The 23578-nt window shown below is 43.9% G+C and overlaps 1 protein-coding gene across 2 annotated transcripts in view; it reads left to right on the forward strand.

Moving 5' to 3' along the window:
- Positions 1–23578, forward strand: part of LOC144680893 (gamma-aminobutyric acid receptor subunit rho-1-like) — a 69130-nt gene that overhangs the window by 41270 nt on the left and 4282 nt on the right. For both annotated transcript variants that reach the window (XM_078542415.1, XM_078542416.1), the window contains exons 4-8: positions 2813–2880; positions 3480–3703; positions 5255–5337; positions 17664–17804; positions 22051–22203. In XM_078542415.1, the coding sequence (XP_078398541.1) occupies positions 2813–2880; positions 3480–3703; positions 5255–5337; positions 17664–17804; positions 22051–22203 (669 nt within the window). The remainder of the gene's footprint in view (positions 1–2812; positions 2881–3479; positions 3704–5254; positions 5338–17663; positions 17805–22050; positions 22204–23578) is intronic.

The following is a 23578-nucleotide window of genomic DNA, read 5'->3' on the forward strand; positions in this document are numbered from 1 at the left end:
TGCATTTCCATGATATGTCCCCGATCACAGAACACAAGCGAGCTGCCCTCAGCCAGACAGGAGTCAGATATTCACACAATCTTTGTGAATGTCTATGGAGTGTCCTCGCTGCAAGCTATCATCATCCTCCTGGAATCTAGCGACTATTAGGGCCTCCGCTGTGTCTCCATGACATGAGTCTGATCACTGAGGGTATGTGCGCTGCCATCAGCCATACATGAGTCAAACATTCAGAGATGCAAGGTGAGGTTGTCAGGACTGTCCTCATTGCATCTTGCCATCATCCTCCACGAATTTTGAGGTTATGAGGGCCTCCCGAACGGCCTGCCTTGTGTGGGTCAGTGTGATGGCCTCATAGCCGGCATCCTCGCCTTCGAGTATCTCATCACCGTCATCCCCTTCGACATCCTCCTCATCAGAGGAGACGTGCAGCTCCTCCATCTCCTCCTCCAATGCAGCGCCAGGTTGTGGAGCAAGCAGCAAGCGACAATGCGGCATGCCACCCTCTGGGTACTGTACCACAGTGCACCAGAAACTTATTTTCAAAATGCCTCTCGTTTGCTCCACCAAAGTGCGGGTCACAGCATGAGCCTCATTATACCGTCGCTCTGCTGCAGTCTGAGGCCGCCACACAGCTGTCATCAGCCATGTCCTCTGTAGGTAGCCCTTGTCCCTGAGAAGCCAACCCTGCAGCCTCTGTGGACCCTGGAAGATGTCAAGAATCTGAGACCTGCTGAGGATGTAGGAGTCGTGGACGCTCCCTGGGAATTGTGTGCAGACCTGGAGGATGCATTTGTGGTGGTTGCACACCAGCTGTACATTCGGCAAGTGGAGGTCCTTATGGTTGATGTAGTTGACTGCTTGTTGCCACGGATATCTAAGTGCCATGTGAGTGCAATCGATGGTACGCTGCACCAGAGGAAAACTAGAGGTCTGCGCAAATCCCAGCGCTCTTGCTTCCTGGCTTTCCTGATCCCGGTCGAAATGCACAAAATCATGTGCCTTTGCGAAGATGGCGCCTGTGACCTCCTGGATACACTTGTCTGTGGAGGCTTGTGAGATCCTGCACAGGTTCCCTGTGGAGCCCTGGAAGGAGCCACTGGCATAAAAATTGAGTGCTGCGGTCACTTTCGAGGCCACTGGCAGTGGATGCCCTCCATGTCCCTGCGGTGCCAAATCCTGCAGCAGGTGGAATATATTCCCTAGACATGCGCAATCTTCGGTGATACTAGTTCTCAGTCATCTACAGGAATGACAAACGCTGTCTATAGACCCTGGGTCTAGTGAAGCGCAGATGAGTGACGGATTTCTGTGGATCGCCAGTTGCATGTGCAGCAGCCCTACCGCCCCTTCATCTCGAGGGAGGTGCTCCTCTCTTTGCCGAGCCAGGTGCCTCCGCCACTCTCTTCTTCTTCTTCTTCTCTCTGCAAGCCACGAGGCATACCGCTGTATCACCAGGCTCCATGGTCCTGATCAAAAACAAAAATTGCTGGAAAAACTCAGCAGGTCTGACAGCATCTGCTATCAGATGTTAATGTTTCGAGTCCATATGACTCTTCAGTCCACTGGACTGCATGCTGTGCCCTCAGCTCAGGCACAGGCATTGTCCTAACCTACACTGTCCAGTTGTCCAATTGCTCGGCAGCCCACTAAAACACACATTAATTTGCAGTGTGCACCCGAGGGGTGAAAAGTTCTGGAGCATTTGGTGGCACTTTCATACTTTTGTGTTGCTTGAGTGGGCAGAAATGCTTCAGAGGCCCGACTCCAAGCAGATCAATGGAGCTGCTGCTGAACAGTCTCAGTTGCAGGAGATTGTTCACTTTTAACAAGCTTTCCCCAAGTGCGTGGCCACTTCCCTCACATCCTTCCACCCACCCACCCTTCCCTCAGCATATGCTTGTGTCCTTCAGCCTGTTCTGCCTTTTCCCCCAACCCCCCAGCATGTGCTTGTGTACTTCCTGCATTCTGTGCTGCCTTGCCCCAACACCCCACCCACCCCCAGCCTGACTCGCATTGAAGCCCTTGACCCAACTCTGTGCTGAAAACCAGCCGGGAAAAAGCGACTTGCCTGTGCCCCCCGTGAATGCTTAATGTCTTACTGGATGCATGCCTTCTAAAGGTAGCCATGAAGCACGCTGTCTGAAGTCACGCTGATGTGGGCGGTAAATTTGACGTGAGGGATGATTCCAGCGAGCAGGGCTTATAATGAGATGCTAATGTGTTGAAATCAGGTTCCCGACGTGTGGTGGCAGGAAATGTGGCCCGCCATTGACGGGCGGAGTGGACGATTGCAAACTGGTTTCACGACGCGCCAAATCGATTTTTGGCCTACTTGCCATATTGTCTGCTCACACCTGCCATGACGCCCAACATCAATGGGACCGGGCAATTCCGCCCCAAGTGTCACTACATTCTGAGGTTCTGCCTGTCCCCAGAGTTGCAAAGCATGGGTCTGGCCGCATTGCCACGGAACACTTCTTTCAGTTGGACCGTGCCGTACCACCTATCCCTTGTGAAGTTTATGCAGAAAAACACCTTTGAACACAAGTCCATCAGGCAGTGGTCTATACGTAATGTCCTCGAGGCACTGCCGAAATGGGAAATGGTGCATCCTGTCAGATGGTTCCCTGTGCAGACTGTCAAAGTCATTTGTTTCCCTCTCCACAGCTGCTGTCAGACCTGCTCAGTTTATCCAGCACTTTCTGTTTTTACTTCAGATCTCCAGCATCCACAACGTTTTGCTTTTATTCTAACAAATTATTGTATTCCCAACAGATGCAACAGTAACCTGCCTTTTTCCCTCCTGCAGGTCCATCAATACCCGTTGGTGTTGATGTACAGGTAGAAAGTCTGGACAGTATATCTGAAGTGGATATGGTAATTCATTTAATTTATCTACCAATATACAATATATCATTATTCTTTGGCTATGTATTCACGTGTTGTGTTAAAATGATTTAATTCCAAAGTGTAAATAATCTTATAGATCAATGTGGTGACCCAGTTCTCACTTTGCTGTCTTGAGGAACAAAAAATGGCCCTTGTGGTTGGTATGAACATATATACGAACATAGGAGCAGGAGTAGGCCATATGGCCCCTCGAGCCTGCTCCGTCATTCAATAAGATCATGGCTGATCTGATTGTGGCCTCAACCCCATGTTCACATCTACCCCGGAAAACCTTTGGCTCCCTTGTTCTGCCTTTGCCTTAAAAATATTCATTGACCCTGCTCCACTACTCTCCGGGGAACAGAGTTCCAAAGATTCACGACCCTCTGGGAGAAAAAGTTCTTCACATCTCCATTTTAAGTGGGAAACCCCTCATTTTTAAACTGTATCCCTAGTTCTAGTCTCTCCCACAAGGGGAAACATCCTTTCAGCATCCACCCTGTCAAGTCCCCTTCAGGATCTTATGCATTTCAATAAGAAGAAAGATGATCTGATTTTTTTTGTGTGTGTGTTACCTTTTCTCACAGGACTTTACAATGACGTTGTACCTGAGGCATTACTGGAAAGATGAGCGCCTTTCATTCCCAAGCACTAACAACTTGAGTATGACCTTTGATGGAAGGCTGGTTAAAAAGATCTGGGTCCCTGATATGTTCTTTGTACATTCGAAACGATCCTTTATACATGATACAACCACAGACAATATAATGTTGCGTGTCTATCCTGATGGAAAGGTACTGTACAGTTTGAGGTAAGCAGACAAACACAGTGCATGCAATAGCAACCTGAATTAAGGGGAAGAAATAGTTATTCATGTCACCTATATTTATTTTCACCAAAAAAAGGACATTTTTCTTATTTTTACAAAAATCGGATCCTGTTTTCATTACAAGATTCCAGGAATAAAAATAACACATCATTTTGTGAAGTCTTTAATTAGAAAAGAATAGGTCGATTACCAACTCATGTGCTCCCTGCACTTATTTATTGAAATAAGGCTGTGGTGCTGCTCACTCATTTGACAACACTCAATTCTTTAATTCTGTATGTGCTGTGCACCCAATTGCAAAGGCCAGATATCAGTACATGGGACACGGGCTGTGCACAATTCTTCGAACATTGCATTCAATTTTGCAACAGGAGGTTCATTGGAAACTGTTTATCTGCAGAAAAAACCGGGGGGGGGAGGTGGTGGTGGAATTTAACCTAATTCACCAGATGGGAAGCCCATACAAATTTTAAATCCAGCCCAGTATCCCCCACTGACTTCAAAACCTGCTGCTATTCACTGAGAGAAGAGGTCAAAAGTGCTGTTAATGCTGTCAGATATCTGCTGACAGTGTATTGACTGATATTGCAGTTGACTCCTACGTTATCCTGGAAAAATATGGATGCAGAAAAATTGAGGGAGGAGATGACCTGATCACCATGGAGAAGGCTGTCTGTAGGTATCCTTGCAGCGGGTCACACAGTTCTGCAACTGGGTCCCTGCTGACCCATGAGGGTTGATTTTATCTTCTGATGGGAGTGGGCCGTAATTCTTGTGGGAATGTGAGTCAGGGTTCCAGCAATTTGTAACTGCCAGATCCCATTTTAATCCCACTATCCAGTTGCCTGGTTGTTTCTGGCTGAAAGGACCAGCTGGCTGGCAGAAATGAACTAAAATCAGGCTACTGGAGACTGTCCACCAGCATCAGAAGAAGAGCCCTGGCAGGAAGGTAATGCGAGGGAGAGAGGAGGTATTTATGGAAGATCACCCTTGGGGAGCCCCATCCACCATCAGTGGCGTTAAAATTGCAGATTGGTGATAATGGACCGTGAAATCCAGCTGCTCCATTTTAACAGCTCCCCTGCTGAGTAGGGTTGCCAACTGTGATTAAATGTATTCCTGGAGGTTTCATCGCATGACCTGCCCTCACACTCCATCCATAAGTGGGCCAACACATCCATCCTTAAGACGTGCTGCCTTCATACGCCAATTGGAAAGCAAAAAGACTCATTACCCAATTGGATGATGTTTGACTTTCAGCCAATTAAGCCTTCCGTCCCCCACCACCACCCACCATTTTTCAATATTTTTATATCTGGTAAAGAGAAATGTTCAAAGAAAATGACAAAAAAAATCTTTTATGTCCCAATGATTTTTCTTCCGGTTTGCACACAGCGGTGTCCTGGAGATTGATCTTCAATTCCTGGAGACTCCGGGCCAATGCAAGATGGTTGGCAACCCTACTGCTGAGCGTTACTGTATTTATGTTTTAGATCAAAGCAATAGTCACAGTATTTGATATGTTGCTTGCAGGGTTACAGTAACATCAATGTGTTACATGGATTTCAGTCGGTTTCCTCTCGACACCCAGAGCTGCTCGCTGGAAATTGAGAGCTGTAAGTCAGGCATTGTGTCACATTAAAACCTAATAATTTCATTAAATTTTCCTGTGGCAAACATCTAATCGCCTCAGCAGGAAATTTATAATGTAACCTAATGTTCTCTTCTAATTATGAAATGGTTCCAAATGTTTTGAACACTGTTTTAGTAGTGAATTAACTAGAGGATTAGAATTAGGTGGGTGAAAGGGGTGAATGTCCATGTGGGTTGTGCCAGCTGGCTGTGGTAACTTTGGCAGAAGGTCCCTGAAAACCACAAGGACAATTAGGGATGGTCAATAAATGCTGCCATTGCCAGCGATGCTCACATCCTATAAGAAATAAAAAAAAGTAGGGATAATTGAGGCTTCTCCAGGGGGCCCCTCACTAACACATGCAATTCAGATTCCTTGGAGCCTTAATGACCTTTGGACTGGGTCCTGAGTAGGGCACCCACAGTGGCCACCCCACTAGCTGTTATAAAGCCAGCAATGCCACTGAAGATAAGTGAAGCAACTTTCTTTGGGTGAGTGTCATGATAATAGTTGATTGTGGTAGTGGACTCCAATATTAGATACTATGTGGTATTCTGTACTAGGTATGGGGGTCACCTGAAGTGGGGATTGAAGGTCAGATAGCACAGGTTGGAACCTATCTTGATAGAATTAAGTTAGTGCAGATACGTGTTCATGTTAGGAAAATGTGTTATCAATAAAGTTAGCTCAGCTACAATGTCGACAGCCTGTGTGCATCATTGAAACAAAAAACAAGACATGTTGTCAGAAGTAAACTAAATACAACAATGGAGGTTGTGTATGGAGAAATGGAACAATGGAACAATGGAGAAACCACCGGCAGAGCTCAGTTTGGAGGGAAATCTCGCCAGAAACTGGAGGAGGTTCTTGCAGTGATTTGAGATGTACCTCACAGTGACGGGCAGTGATAAAAAAGACTCTCAGGTACAATCTTCCATCTTTCTTCATGTAGCAGGGGAAGAATCCCTAGAAGTCTATAGCACATTCAATTTTGAACATGATGAGAAACAAAATGACTTGAAAGAAATAATGGAAAAATTTTAAGCCTACTGCAGCCCTAAGAGAAACATCACGTATGAAAAATATTGATTTTTTATGTGCATGCAAGGCAGTGATGACATTAGTCAGTATGTAACTGAACTGAGAAAACAAGTTAAATTGTGTGAATTCGGAGAGTTTGAAGAGTCACTCATCTGAGATATAATAATTTGCGGAATCATAAATGACATTCTGAGAGAACAGCTTTTGAGAGAAGCTGATTTCGCACTGGAGTAAACAATAAATATCTGCAGAGCGGAAGAGACAACGAAATGCCAGATTAAACAGATGACAGAAGATGATAAGCCGTAGTTAGAAACAGTTAAACAGAAACAGCCCCAGGAAAGAACAAATAGACAATCTGAACGTAAAAAGAACAAAACTGCTATTAAAACATTTAAATGCAGCCGATGCCAAACAGAGCATTTACCACGTAGTTGTCCAGCCTATGGAAAGCAGTGTAAGAACTGTGATAAACTAAATCGCTTTGTTCAGCTATTAAGTCGAAGAAAGTACACACAATTGCAGATGATGACACAGGCACTGAAAGTGAACTTTTCATTGGTGCAGTAACAACAAATTCCAAAGGAAATGAATGGAAGGTTGATTTAAAAATTGCCAACATGAATTTCAAGCTTGACACAGGTGCACAAGCAAATGTCATTTCCATACGCCTGTATCGTCAGATAAGCAAAGAAAAACAGCTAACTAAAGCAAAAGTGAAGCTGTCTACTTATATGGGAAAAAATTGCAGTAGAAGGCAAGTGCACACTTGAAGTGAACTCCAAAAAACAGTCTCAAGCACTTCCATTCACAGTGGCGAAAACTGATGCAAAACCCATTCTTGGAATCAAAGCTTGTGAAAATCTGAAGCTAATCAAGAGAATAATGATTGTCACCACTGAGGACATCCTGAGCGAGTATAAAGATGTGTTCCAGGGGATTGGCTGCCTAAAAGGAGAACGCACCATCAAGATTGACGAAACTGTGACACCCAAAATACACCCGCCCAGGAAAATACCAGTAATGCTGAGAGATTGACTGAAAGCAGAGCTGGGCAGATTGGAGAAACTTCACATCATTAAGAAAATTGAAGAGCCGATAAAGCGGGTTAATCCAGTTGAAATTGTAGAAAAATCAGATGGGAATCTTCAAGTCTGTCTGTATCCCAGAGACCTAATCCAGGCAGTACAAAGAGAGCGTTGCCAGCTGTCCACAGTAAGAGAGATCACGTGTAAGCTAGCTGATGCTAAATATTATTTAGTCTTGGATGCGAGTTCAGGCTTCTGGCAGGTCAAGCTGGATGAATGCAGCTCCTGTCTCTGTACCTTCAGCACACCATACTTTTAGTTTACAGTTACACATAGTTTTTACACTTACCTTTTGGTATTAATTTGGTATTAATTCAGCTCTGGAGTGTTCCACAGAACAGTGAAGCAGCTGTTTGAAGGGTTAGAGGGTGTGGAAACCTATATCGATGATGTGCTGGTCTGGGGAGCCTCACAAGAAGGACACAACCACAGACTGAGGCATGTGCTGGCCAGAGCTAGAGAAAGGAACCTCAAGTTGCAGAAGTAAAAGTGCGAAATAGGTCTTCCTGAAATCAAGTATTTGGGACATGTGCTAACAAGTGAGGAACTAAAGCTGGACCCGAATAAAATTGAAGCAGTCGTGAACATGTCACCCCCAGAATGTAAGAAAGACTTGGAGAGGTTTTTGGGAATGGTGACCTATCTTGGGAAATTCATTCCAAACATGTCAGACCTGACAGCACCTCTCAGAAAACTTCTACAAAATGATGCGGAATGGCACTGGGAACAAAGTCACCAGGAAGCTTTGACCAGCCTGAAGAAGACTGACCCGGGCACCAATGCTAAAGTATTACGATGTCAGTCAACTGGTCAAGATCTCAGTGGACGCTTCAAAGACTGGCCTGGGAGCTGTCCTCTTGCAAAATGAGGCACCAGTGGCAAACACTTCGAAGGCAATGACTGAAACACAGCAGCGGTATGCCCAAATAGAGAGAGAAATTCTAGCAATTGTGTTTGGCCTAGAACACTTCCACCAGTTTATTTATAGCAAAGAAGTGGAGGTAGAGTCTGATCATAAGCTTTTGGAAGCTATACTTAAAAAGCCCCTGAACTGTGCACCACCAAGAATCCAGAGATTACTAATGCGTCTGCAGAAGTACCAGGTCAGAGTTAAATACAAACCGGGCAAGGAAATGTACATCGCAGACACTCTGTCACGTGCATACCTGCCCATCACAGAGGAAGAGGATAAAGAAACGGAAGCACAGGTTCACATTCTGACAAAGACTTACCTGTGGCTGTAACCAAACTGGATGAGATCAGGGAAGCAACCAAGAACGACACCATCCTGAGAAAACTGCAACAGATTGTGCAAACTGGCCGGCCCACACATCGGAGCGGAGCCCCTCTGCTGTACAAGAGTACTGGAACTTTCATGAGGAACTTCATGTAGCCGAAGGGATACTTTTCAAGGGGGAAAAGATCATAATTCCGGCAACACTGAGGAAAGAAATGCTGCAGCGCATACATGAAAGTCACCTCGGCATTGAAACATGCAGGAGAAGAGCTCGAAATGTAATGTATTGGCCTGGAATGGGAGCACAAATCGGGGAAATGATGAATGTGTGTGCAGTGTGCCAAAAGTACGGTGAGTCACAACAAAATGAACCACTACAACCACACAGTGTTCCAGAGAGGCCCTGGCAGAAAATTGGAGTGGACTTGTTCACATTTGACAACAGTGAGTACCTACTAGCAATAGATTATTACTCAAAGTTTTTTGAGTCTGTGCTGCTGAAAAATGATAGTAAAAACATCACTGTAATAAATTATTTAAAATCAATTTTTGCTCGCCATGGCATATCTGAAGTGCTCATCTCAGATAATGGTCCACATTTCTCTGACACTGAATTTCACAAATTTGCACAGGGCTGGAAGTTTTGCCACACTATATCAAGTCACAAATATCCACAATCCAACCCATTATCTGAGATGAGCACTTCAGGTATGCCATGGCGAGCAAAAATTGATTTTTTGGTGGAATGTACCATGCAGACCTTAAAACACCTATAGAAGAAGGCAAAGATGGATGGAAGAGACCCCTACCTGGGTCTGCTGGATTTCAGGAATACTCTATTAGAAGGTATTGGATCATCTCCAGCACAGATGGAGAGAAGACTAAGAACTAAGCTTCCAACTGTGCCCCAGTCGTTATTTCCACAGCCAGTGAGCTACGGTGTGCAGGACCTGCTCAAACTGAGACAGCTGAAGCAGAAACAGTACTTTGATCGAGGCGCCTGACCTCTGCCTGACCTGATCACGGGAGAGACAGTGAGGATTCAGCATGAAGGGATCTGGAATCCTGCTGTTGTCACAGGAATCATAGGAGAGCCAAGGTCTTACATAGTGCAGACTCCAAATGGACAACAGTACAGGAGAAACTGGAAATTCTTAGAGAAAGCAAATGAAACGCAACCCTGCTCTGAGCCAGATATTGTAGCTGAAGATCAACAATCAGAATGCACCAGTGAAGCAACAGGTAACCAGACAAAGCCTGAGAGTCCTGAGAACTATCCAAGGGGTGATAGTGACACAGAACTGGAGAAGGCACCTTGTCCTTCAAAATCACCTCTGTCACCATTCAGAACATCCAGTGGAAGAACTGTGAAAAAAAAACAGAGATACAGAGATGAGTAAAAGACAAAAAAGATTGATCAAAACAGTGAGAAATAATAGATATGAGACATTGTATACTCAAGTTGTATAGAAGGTTTTTTTTTAAAAAAAGGGAAATTTCATGATAAGAGTTGATTGTGGTGTGGACTCCAGTATTAGATATTATATAGTACTCTGTACTAGATAGGGGGTCACCCGACCTGGGGAGTTGAAGTCAGACAACACATGTTGGAACCTGTCTTGATAGAATTGCAGATATGTGTTTATGTTAGGAAAATGTGTTATCAATAAAGTTACCTCAGCTACAATGTTGATGGCCTGTGTGCATCATTGAAACAAAAAAAAACACTGAGGAGGAGCGGGAATGCTCATCATGGCCACACAAGGGATGTCTGGCATCTACAGCCCCAGATTACCCTCTCCCCGGCCAAGAGGTCCTGAGGACACTCTCTCCCAGATTTATCTTAGCACTGGCAGCTTTCATTTGGTGCCAGCAGAAAGGTTCTGTGCTGCCCAATCTTCACAGAGTCACAGAATTGTTACAGCCATTCGGCCCATCCTGTCTGCACTGCCTCTCCGAATTAACAATTTACCTTTTGCCATTCCCCCGCCTTCTCCTTGTAACATTCTTCCTTTGCAGGTCACAGTCTAATTCCCTTTTGAATGCTTTAATTAAACTTGCCTCCACCACACTGTCAGACAATGCAATCCAAACCATAATCGCTCACTGCAGGAAAAACTTTTCCTCATGTCGCTTTTGCTGCTTTTACCAATTACTTTAAATCTGTGCCCTCTCATTCACAATTCTTTTATGAGTGGGAACAATTTCTCCCTATCTACTCTGTGCAGATCCTTCATGATTTTGAATACCTCTATTAAATCTCCTCTTTGCCTTCTCTTCTCCCAGGAAAACAATCCTAACTTCTCCAATCTATCCTCATAACTGAACTTCCTCATTTCTGGAACCATTCTTGTGAATCTTTTCTGCACCCTCTCTAATGCATTCATTGACTGTCAGCTGCTGCTTTACACCCAAAGCCGACATGCAGCTGACTGGTGGCACTGGAATGAGGCATGGTAATTAAAATTCAATGGGACTTTGACTCGAACTCCCAGGCAGAGGTGCGATCCACTCCCACCAATTACCTGCTGGGAGTTACAACTGCCTTCCAGAACCAGCCACCTCCATGCCAGTTCTGTTAGAGCTCAATGGCACATATATGTAATACTTCTTTTAATAAAGCATTGACAAATGTTAAAGTTTCATATAATAATTCAGAAATTATGTTTTAAAATGTTAGTTCTTATTCAAATTCTATTTTCTGATACTAACTTGTCAATGCTTTATTGTTGTGATATGGAAACTTTAAGGGTTTGTACCAGAGATGGACCCTTTTTACTTTTTTAGAAGTATGATTGTCATAGTCTCTTTGAGTCATAATGACAGAGGAGAAAGACATTGAGTTTTTGCTGGCTTTCTCGAGAGCAATCCAATTGGTTCCATTCCCCTGCTCCATCTAAGTAGCCTTGTAAGTTAATTTTCCCTCGTTCCCATCGATCGTCTCTGCCTCCACCATCTTCATAGGCAGTGAGTTCCCGTCATAATTTTGTACACCCCCTTCAAATCTCAGTATCACAGTATCTTTACAGTGCAGGAGGCCTTTCGGCCCATCGAGTCTGCACTGGCTCTATGAAAGAGTCCCACTCCCCTACCTTATCCCTGGAACCTTGCACATTCTCTCTTTTCAGGTAGCAATCTAATTCCCTTTTGAATACCTCGATTGAATCTGCCTCCACCACCCTTTCAGGAAGTTTGTTCCAGACTCCAACCACCCTCACATTACATTTACTCCTTTTGCCAATTATTTGGAATCTGTGCCCTCTAGTTCTTGATGTTCTCTTGAGTGGGGACAGTTTCTCACTATTTACCTTGTCCATACCCCTCAGGATCTTGAATACCTCTATCAAGTCTTCTCTCAGCTTTCTTTTCTCCAAGGAAGACAGTCCCAGCCTCTCCAATCTATCCTCATAGCTACAGTTCTTCATCCCAGGAATCATTCTTGTGAATCTCTTCTGTACTCTCCCCAGTGCCTTTACATCCTTCCTCAAGTATGGCACCCAGAACTGGACACAGTACTCCAGATGAAGCTGAACTAGTGTCTTATACAAGTTCAACATGACCTCCTTACTCTTGTGCTCAATGCCTCTATTAATAAAGCCTAAAATACTATATGCTTTAGTAACTGCTCTCTCAACATGCCTTGCCATCTTCAATGCCCTATGTACGTATACATCGATGTCCCTCTGTTCCTGCACCTCCTTTAGAGGCTCTCCCTTTGTTTTATACTATCTCACCATATCTGTCCTGCCAAAACTAGTCACCTTGCACTTCACTGCATTGAACTTCACCTGCCACTTGTCTGCCCAATCCACCAACATGTCTATGTCCTTTTGAAGTTCAAGACTATCCCCATTACAGTTGACAACATTTCCAATCTTCATATCATCTGCAAATTTTGAAATCATGCCCTGCACACCACAGTCTAGGTCATTAATGTATATCAGGAAAAGCAAGAGATCCAACACTGACCCCTGGGGAACTCCACCACAAACCTTCATCCAATCTTAAAAACAACCATTCATCACTACTCCCTGTTTCCTGTCACTCAGCCAATTTCTTATCCAAGTGCCTACTTTCCCTTTTATTTCATGACCTAGAATTTTACTCACAAGTCTGTTGTGTGACACTGTATCAAGTGCGTTTTGAAGATCCATATACGCCACATGAACAGTGTTTCCTTTATCAACCTTCTCTGTTACCTCGTCAAAAAACTCCAGCAAGTTAGTTAAACATGATATTCCCCTGATGAATCCACGCTGGTTTTCCTTAATTGCCTGCACTTGTCTAAGTGGTTATTGATTTTATCCCATAATATTGGGCTGAGTCTTTGGCTCGGCGAGCAGGTCCTGCCCCCGCTCGCTGAGGTGTAAAATGACATGGGGTAATGGTGGGTGTGCGTCCTGAGGTCACCGCATGTCATTTAGATTTTCAATTCGGCGGGCGCGCAGCCGAACTGTCAAAGGTCTGTTAAGGCCATTAATGAACTAATTAAATTATTCAGAAAGCTGCCCGTCCAACCTTAAGGTTGGCGGGCAGGCGAAGAGCCCAGGCGGCCTTCACATTTTTCATGGAACCTCATCCACGGGCAGGATGAGGTTTCATGAAGGCTTTATAAATTAAATAAATTTTTTCATTAAAATTCATTGACATGTCCAGCTCATGTGACATTGTCACATGAGGGGACATGTCTTAAAATTATTTTTTTTTCTTTCTTAAAATTTTTGGAACTTAAATTAATCCCTCTGAGGCAGCTCTGTGCTTCAGGGAGATTTCTGCGCCCTCGCGCATGCGTGAAAGAGCGCAGGCCCCGACTCAGGCAACCCTCCCGCCCCCCCACCGCCTGCACAGAGAGCGCTCAGCACTTCCGGGCGTGCATCACGCTGTGTGGGTCTTAATTGGCCCGCCCACGTGACGCAGACCCCGCATAATCCCCCAATGGGGGGAAAATTCTACACATTGTTCCCAGAGGTTTCCGTACCACTGAGGTCAAACTCACTGATGTGTAGTTGCCAGCTTTATCCTCGCCCCCCTTTTTGAACAAGGGTGTACCATTCGCAGTTCCCTAGTTCTCTGGCACCTCCCCTGTGTCTAAGGAAGACTGGAAGATTATCTCTAGTGTCCCTGCAACTTTCACTCTCACTTCCCTCAGTACCCTTGGATGCATCTCATCTGGTCCTGGTACTTTATCTTTCCTCTCGATTGTAAGTTCTGCTAGTGCACCAGTTACCTACTCCTTCACTTCAGCCTGGGTAGCAAGTTCTTCCTTTATAAAGACAGAGGCAAAGTATTTGTTCAACACCCCTGCTATTTCTCCAGCCTCCACCTGCAAGTCCCCCTTTTTTATCCCTAATCGGCCCTACTCTTTCTTTTACCACCATTTTATTATTTACATGCTTATAGAAGACCTTGGGATTCCCTTTTATGTTCACTGCCAGCCTCTTTTCATGCTCTCTCCTTGCTTTTCTTATTATTCTCTTCAGTTCCGCTCTGGTCCTTCTATATTCAGCCTGATTCTCCATTGTATTTTCTACCTGACATCTGTCATATGTGCACTTCTTCCTTTTCTTCTTTACTTCTATCTCTCTCGTCATCCAGGGCGCTCTGAATTTATTTGTCCTACCTTCCCCCTTCAAGGGAATATACCTTGACATTGCCTGCAATACTTTTTCTTTGAAGGTGGCCTATTATTCAGCCACTGTCTTTTCTGCCAACATTTGATTCCAACTCACTCGACTCAGATGCATTCTCATCCCATCGAAGTTGGTTTTCCCACAATTAATTATCCCAGCTCTGGATTTTTCTCAGTCCTTTTCCATGATTAACCTAAACCTTATGATACAATAGTCACTGACCCCTAGAGGCTCTTTCACTGATATTTGATCCACTTGGGCCAACTCATTCCCCAGAACTAAGTCTAAAAGTGCATGTCCTCTCATTGGACTCGAAACATACCGCTGCAGAAAATTATCTTGAACACATTCCAGGAACTCTCACCCCTCTTGTCCTTTTGTACTATTCCTATCCCAGCCTATATTTGGTTAATTGAAGTCCCCCATTACAATTACTCTATAATTCTTGCACCTCTCTGTAACTTCTTTGTAAATTTGTTTCTCCACATCCCTTCCACTAGTTGGTGGTCTATATACTATACCAATCAATGTTATTGCACCTTTCCCACTCCTTACCTCTAGCCAGAGAGATTCTGTCCTTGACCCCTCTGGAACATCCTCTCTCTGCAGTACTGTAATGCCATCTTTAACCAATATTGCCACCCCTCCCCTCCCTTTTCTTCCTTTCCTGTCTCTCCTGAACACCTTGCACCCAGGAATATTTAACGCCCAGTCCTGTCCTTCTTTGAGCCAGGTCATTGTTATAGCAATATCATAATTCCATTTGTCAACCTGTGCCTGCAGTTCACCAATCATATTAATCACACTCCGTACACTCACATACATGCACCTTAATCCTGATTTAGGCTTTTTCACTTTTCTGCTTGCTCTGACCCCATCTAATAACTTACTATTACCTACTCGAATTCTATCAAACTCTCCAAATATTCTAGCTATCTTGATACTATTCTCTGATATATCCTCATTATCAGTTGATACTTCTCTACTTCCCACTGTCGGTTTTTCTCCTTTCCTCTCTAAATTTCCCCTCAGGTTCCCATCCACCTGTCGATCTAGTTTAAACCCTCCCCAACAGAACTAGCAAACATCCCTGTGAGGACACTAGTCCCACTCCTGTTAAGGTGTAACCCGCCTTTCTTGTATAGGTCCCACCTGTCCCAGAACTGATTCCACTGCCTCAGAAATCTAAAGCCCTCCCTCCTACTCCACCTCTCCAGCCACGTGTTGAACTGCTCAATCTTCCCATTCTTATGCTCACTAGCATATAGCACTGGAAATAATCCTGAGATTACTGCTCTTGAGGTCCTGCTTTTTAATTCCCTTCCTAACTCCCTAAAATCTGCTTTCAGGACCTCATCCTTTTTCCTACCTATGTCATTGGTCCCAATGTGGACCACAACAGCTGGCTGTTCACCCCCCCCCGCCCCCCCACCAAAAAGAATGTCCTGCAGCTGCTCTGTGACATCCTTAATCTTCTTTACTCTGAGGAGAACAACCCCAGCTTCTCCAGCCTAACCTTGTAGTTAAAATCCCTCATCACTGGAACCATTCTGTTTAACCTCCTCTGCACTCTCTCCAGGACCCTCACATCCTTGTCTGGTGACCAGAACTGGATACAATAGTCTAATTGTGGCCTAACCAGAATTTTATCAAAGTTCAGCCTAACTTTCCTGTTTTTTTTATTCAATGCCTCTACTTATGAATCCCAAGATCCCATATACTTTGCGAACTACTCTCATTTCATTTAAAATATATGTGTTTTAAAGATTTTCTTCATGCTACACCGAATATCTGTCATTCCATCAACTAAAATGTGAAGTGCTACACTATAGTACAAGGCCGGATTCTCGTGGGTCTTTAGTTTAGTTTAGGCTTTAAAATTTATTTATGGGAAGTGAGAGTCACTGGCAGGTACACCACGTGATCAAGAAGTCTAATGGAATGCTATCTTTTATTATGAGAGGAATTGAACATAAAAGTAAGGATTTTATGCTTCAGTTATACAGGGCATTGGTGAGACCTCACCTCAAATACGGTGTGCAGTTTTGGTCTCCTTATTTAAGGAAGGATGTAAGTGTGCTGGAGGCGGTTCAGGAGTGGTTTACTAGATTGATACCTTGAATAAGTGGGTTGTCTTATGAGGAAAGGTTGGACAGGCTGGGCTTGTTTCCATTGGAGTTTAAAAGAGTGAGGGGTGATTTGATTGAAGTATATAAGATCCTGAACAGTCTTGACAAGGTGAATGTGGAAAAGATGTTTCCTCTTGTGGGTGAGTCCAGAACTAGGGGGCACTGTTTTAAAATTAGGGGTCATCTTTATAGGACAGTGTTGAGGAGAATTTTTTTCTCTCAGAGGGTTGTGCAACTTTGGAACTCTGCTTCAGGAGGTGGTGGAAGCGGGGTCATTGAATATTTTTAAGGCAGAGGTAGATAGATTCTTGTTAGGCAAGGGAATCAAAGGTTATTGGGGGTAGAAGGAAATGTGGAACTCGAAACATAAGCAGATCAGCCACGATGTTATTGAACGGCGGAGAAGGCTCGAGGGGCCGAATGGCCTACTTCTGCTCCTATTTCGTATGCTCATATTTATTGCCCATCCTAAATCTTGAGAAGGTGATGGTGGGACATCTTCTTGAACCTCTGCTGTCCATCTGCTGTAGGTACACCCTCAGTGCTGGTAGGGAGGGAGTTCCAGGATTTGATTTAGCAACAGTGAAGGAACAGCGATATAGTTCCAAGTCAGGATGGTGTGTGGCTTAGTGGGGAACTTGCCGGTGATGGTGTCCACATACATCTGCCGCCTTTGCTCTAGATGGTAGAGGTCATGAGTTTGGAAGGTACTATTGAAGGAGCCTTTGCAAGTGGCTGCAGTGCACCCTGTAGATGGTACACACTTCTGCCGCTGTGTCGGCAGTGGACGGAGTGAATCTTTAAGGTGGTGTATAAACTGCCAACTAAGCGAGCTGCTTTGTTCTGGATGGTATTGAGTTTCTTGAGTTGTTGGAACTGCACTCATCCAGGCAAGTGGAGGGTATTATATCACACCCCTGACTTGTGCTTATTAGATGTTTGGGGAGTCAGAAAGTGAATTATTCACCACAGGATTCCCAGCCTCTGACCTGCTCTTGTAGCCACAGTATTTATATGGCTATTCCAGTTCAGTTTCTGATATTAGTCTCTGCAGGGGTTTTACTACATGTATACATCTCATCATATGTGGAATTATATCAGCACTGCAGGATAATTTAATTGAGGCCCATCCTATTTATCCAAGCTACTAAAGCTACATTGCCTTTGATCCATGTTGTCTCCAGATGCTTACACTGACGATGACCTCATGCTGTACTGGAAGAGTGGCAATGAATCATTAACGACAGACGAAAAGATTTCTCTATCACAGTTCATGATACAAGAATTTCGCACAACCACGAAGCTGGCTTTTTACAGTAGTACAGGTCGTACATTTATTCTAAGTTCTTTTTAGAGAGATGCTTTTCTTTTCAAATTCATATTTTAATTTGTGTATTTTTTAACTTAAATCGAGGCAATTATATCTTGGATCCTTTCTGAATTTGTATTTTTGGTGCTATCTTTTCCGGGGAGGGTGGGGCGGGGGGGCCGGGTGTCGGTGGAGGGAGTGAGTGGCAGGGAGCAGGTGCAGGGAGATGTGTGGATAGGGGGAGGTGTTGAAGTCAAACTTCACTGCATTAATAAAGCAAAAGACTATATTGAACAAAAAGAAAACCTCCCAAAATGAGCAATTTTCAAAATTTCATCTTTTTCATTTGGGTTAGAATTTTACGACAGCGGGATTTTACGTTGCCGCTGAAGTCAATGAGATTTATAATGGCTCGCTGCATTTTACAGCTCTTTCCTCGCTGAAACGGGGCCGTACCATTTTGCCCTTGGAGTTCAGTAGTGTGCTTGAATAAGTTGCCTGGTCCAGATGGCTTGCATGGGTTGCTAAAGTAAATGGGAATGGAGAGAGTGGAAGGGCTTGACATAATCTTCCAATCTTCCCTAGATGCACGGGAGGTGCCAGAGGATTGGAGAGTGGCAAATGTGACACCCTTGTTCACAAAAGGTTGTAAGGATATTCCTAGTAACTGCATGCTGGTTAGTTTAACATCAGTGGTGGGTAAGGTTTTAGAAACTTGGAGAGGTTGAGTTAATTGAGGATAGCCAGCTCAAATTTGTAAAAGGCAAATCATACATGACTAATCTAATTGAATTTATTGATGCAGGAAATACAATGGATATTGTCTTTATGGATTTTAAGAAAGCATTTGACAAAGTACCACATAAAAGGCTGGTTAACAAAATTGCAACTCATGGAATAGCAGGGTCAGTATCAGCTTGGATAAAGAAAATTGGCTTAAGGACAGAAAACAGTGAGTTGTAAATGGCTGTTTTTCAGATTGGCTTTTGGCAGACAGTGATGTTCTCCAATGCTCAGTACTGGGACTACTACTTCTTATCACACATATAAATGAATTTGGCTATTGGAATACAATGTAAAATTTTAAAATTTGCTGATGCTTCAAAACCAGGAAGTGTGTCTGATTCTGAGGATGATACCAATCAACTGCAACATTACATGGATAGGTTAGCAGAGTGGGCAGACAAGTAGCAGATGGAATTTAATACAGCGAAATGTGATGTGATGCACTTGATGGAAGAAATAAGGAGAGGCAATATATACTTAATGGCAGAGTTCTAAAGAATGTGCAGGAACCTGGGGATTCATGTGCATAGATCTTCCAAGGTGGCAAGACATATTGAGAGAAAAGAAGGCATATAGGTCTTGGCCTTCATTAATAAAGGTATTCAGGGAAACTGTGCTGAACCTGTATAAAGCTCTGGTTAGGCCACAGCTATTGCATCCAGTCCTGTTCACCACACTTTAGGAAGGATGTGAGGGTCCTTGAAAGTGTGCAGAGGTAATTTACCAGAAGGGTTCCAGGGATGAGGGACTTTAGCTGCAAGGTTAAGTTGGAGAACCTGGTTTGTTCTCGTTGGACTAAAGGAGATTCGATAGAGTTGTTACAATATTATGACAGGTTTATAGATAATGTAGACAAAGAAAATCTGTTCCCATTAGGAGATGGTACAAGGACTAGGGGACACAGATTTTAAGGTTTTGGGCAAGAGATGCAGGGGGGATGTGAGGAAGAATTGTTTTATGCAGCGAGAACCTGGAGCTCTTACAGAGAACATGAATGATTTCAAAGGAAATTGGATGGGCATTTCAGTGAAATAAACTCATACGGTATGGGGACATAGCGATGGAACAGGAGTGATTGAATTGCTCCACAGAGAGCTGGCATAGACTTGATGGGCTGAATGGCCTCCTTCCTTGCTGTAATGACTCTGTGGCTGGGATTTTTCGGTACCCAGCAGGAAATGGGATGTAGAACCAGAAGCCGGTCTGATAAAATATTCCATGTTTTGATAACTCTGTTGAACAACTCTTCCCCTTCGCTTTCCATTGCTATTTCTGAGTTTAAGGGCTCTTGCTACTGACTAACAAAACAGTGAAAACAATCATTGGGATTTTATCAGGTGGACAGGGGTCTCGCTCACCAGTTGGTAAATCGGTTGGAAGTCCCTGTCAGATCTGTGGGGGGGGGGGGCCCGATGGAATCAAGTGCCCTTCAGGTACTTAATTGCTGCCGTTAGGTCTTCCCTGCAACTGAGGTCCCTGGCGACAGAAGTCTCGCCTACCAAGAGCTTCTGGCTAATCAGAGGTAGTGCCAGCGGGAGCTTTCAGCAGTCAGCCCCCTGCTTAATGCCGGATACCTTGATCGGGCACAGGGTGCCTGATAGTGCAGACTTGATGGGTCTAGTGGCCTCCTTAGGTGCTATAATGTGGCTGCAATTTTTTTCTGGGACCCAGCCCCCGACAAGGTTTGCTGGGCGACCTTCCAAGGGCGAGAGAAACCCATGTGGCCTCTATTTAATCCCTGAGCCACCACTACATTATGGGTGGGCTCAGGGATAATGGGTGTCAATTGGCTCATTAATGAGCCGAATTCACATCCTGCCACCAGCGGCCGAGAATCCTGATTCAGTCCCTTTTGCCCTCAGACCTAATCAGGGGAGGTTTCCCGCCACCGTGAGACTGATATCCGCCTCTCCCACCATTAAATGGGTCTGGCTATCATTGTTCCTGTTGCGAAGGGCTGCATAAAATCCAGCCCCACCTCTCACTGTTTACCCTCAAAATCTTTCATAAATGTTATAACTTCTTTTAGACCAACCTTTATCCTTCCCTAGTTCAGTAAAAATATGCCAATTTTTCAAGCCTTTTTTCATAACTGTAGCCTCTCATTCCGGATAACATTTGCACACTTCCTTGGTAGAGTGCAAGACTAACAAAGGAAGGTGATTGGGGGGCCTCAAAAGGCAGAAGAAGCTTGTACTTGGCTGTCTGTCCCCACTGCCATCTTACAGACAGTGGTTCCAGGAAGCGGCGTAAATTCACAGGGACACGGTCCTTTCTGACTTTACTATCATTCACATGCTGCACTGGGGGGTAGGGCAGTGGTCCTGTCGAGGTTGGAGAGGGAAAATTCAGGTCAGACAATGAGGCAGCGGGAGATCTCACCGCCCAAATTTTCCCTTGTTCTCCACTGTCATTCTGATTTTGGGTAGAATTATGGAGAAATATCAAGCCTTTATCGAACACCTTCTGATAATCCATCTATAAATATCTATCACATTCCATTTACCCAGACACATTTTAGTCAGCACAACCGGGCATTGAAAGATCCCTGTTTATTTAGAACATCACTTTTCAAGGTGCTTTATCCCATATGATGAATGCAAGAAGTTTACCCACAGCAGAGTCAAAATAAACTGCTTAATAATTGATACGTTGGCTCGTTTCTTACCTTTCTTGAACAGACATGTAGCAATTTTGCTATCTTTTACTACCTTTATCATTTGCAAAGCTGTGTGGAAAATTCTAGTTAGTGTCTCTGCTATTCCTCCCCTTGGTCCCACAATATTCTAGGATCCACAAACACTCCAGTGAATCTAAATCCAAGGCATGACATCTATATTTGTGGTTCAGTGCACTTGGACTAGTGATCACCCACATTTCCCTACCCTCTCTAGAACCACACTGTCCTTCTTTAGATAGTGGAAACCGAAATTGTAATTTTAAACAAGTTAAAATTACACTGTGGTGGTGTAGTGGTATTGTCACTGGACTAGTAATCCAGAGACCAAGGGTAATTGCTCTGGGGATCCAGGTTCAAATCCCACCATGACAGATGGTAAAATTTGAATTCAATATAAAAACAAAATCTGGAATCAATAGTCTAATGATGACCATGAAACCATAGCTGATTGTTATAAAAACCCATCTAGTTCACTAATGCCCTTTAGGGAAGGAAATCTGTTGTCCTTACCTGGTCTGGTCAACGTGTGACTTCAGACCCATAGCAAAGTGGTTGACTTTTAAATGCCCTCTGAAATGGCCTAGCAAGGCACTCAGTTAAAGGGAAATTAGGGATGGGCAATAAATGCTGGCCTAGCCAGTGATGCCCACATCCCATGAACAAATAAAAAAAACCTAAACAGGATATTTTGTTCAGTTTGAACTGCAAATGATCTGTATATTAGATCTTCTCTTCATAGCACTGCTGCGTCATTGGGACATAATAATGACCATTTATCCCACATGTCAACCCACAGGTTGGTACAATCGCCTGTACATCAATTTTACACTGCATCGCCACATTTTCTTCTTTTTGCTACAAACCTACTTCCCAGCGACTCTGATGGTCATGCTGTCTTGGGTGTCATTCTGGATTGATCGCCGAGCTGTACCAGCCAGAGTTCCATTAGGTGAGAAAAGCAAAACCGAAGCAGCTACACCAATAAGATGCAGCAAACATTTGTGCCCTGGTGAAATTCAGACTCAACTGATTAAGACCTTGCGGAAGTATAAATAGGAGTGTAGGGAGGAACTCGGGCCAATCTGCTACCATGCTGCAGGGTGAAATCTATAGGGTGTTAGCAGGTTGAAATGGCTTTTGGACTTTTCTAAAGAATGTAAAAATCTCCCCCACCCTTCTTTTCAATTCAGGCACTTACCTTTTCATAAATGGGGGTGAAAGGTGGTGCAAACCTCTTGCCAAGGTTGAAGGGGAGAGTGGAAAAGATATGCATGGTACTGAGTCTGAGGCGAGTGGCAAAACCCTTATGTAATGGCTGCACATGGTGGATGTAATTAATAGAGTCATGTTTGCATTAACCCTGATATATAAAAGGACCAAAGTGACTGTTGTAGCCATGGCAGTCCCATGCTATGTATTCTAGCAGAAAATCAAAGTCTTCAAACTAGCTTCCTGCTGAGATAAAACTAAGCAAGCAGTTCTCCTCATTACTTCGCCAATAGACATACCAAGGCCAGCAGGTAAGGTTGGTGTCAGAATCCAACCCCATTCATAACCCTTCTCTTCACTTACTGCATAGCACAGGACACTGCTGTTTGTATTTCGAGGTTTGTACCTCCTGAGCTCCTGTAAAAGAACTCCTTTATACGTGCCTTCTTTTTCATGTGTTCCTTTTCTTCTGAAATCCTCCAAATGATTCTGTTACAATCTATTTCCTGGTGCTTTAGTGGGTAATAATGTTTTGGGAGACTCTTTAAAACCAGATATAAGGTTATGAGTAAATAAAAATGACATCCTGACAACTTCATATCCAGAAATATTTCAGAAATATTGACATCATTGTTCATTTCAATATTTGCAGCATTCTGGACTCTTAGTGCCAATGATGGGAATGGATAAATTTTCACCTTATTAGAGAGAATTCAGTGGATTGACTGGACACAGCAAATATTGGAAAATCAAGATGATTAAAGCACATGTCCCATTTGCTAATATTCGCTGTGCACAGACTGAGGAAAATATCCTCTATCATTGTATTTTGTACAATTTGTCCATCCTGTTGAACGTATGGTGACAGACTTGTGGGACAATGTAAGAATGCTTGCTGAGGTACAATTTTTCAGAGATAATCACTATAACAATGCTGCAGCAATTAATCTCTTAATTACCGACATCCCCCTACCACTCACCCCCTGCCCCAGCCCTGCCCACCGTCCATTCTGCCCCCATAATCATTACCTTGTCTTTCTTTCTAAATACTTTCTGCTCATTACCTTATAGTCATTGCTCCTCAGCTTTCCTTCTTTGTTCCTTTTAAGATCCTT

Source organism: Cetorhinus maximus, chromosome 5 (genome assembly GCF_964194155.1).
Source record: "Cetorhinus maximus chromosome 5, sCetMax3.hap1.1, whole genome shotgun sequence".
NCBI lineage: Eukaryota > Metazoa > Chordata > Chondrichthyes > Lamniformes > Cetorhinidae > Cetorhinus > Cetorhinus maximus.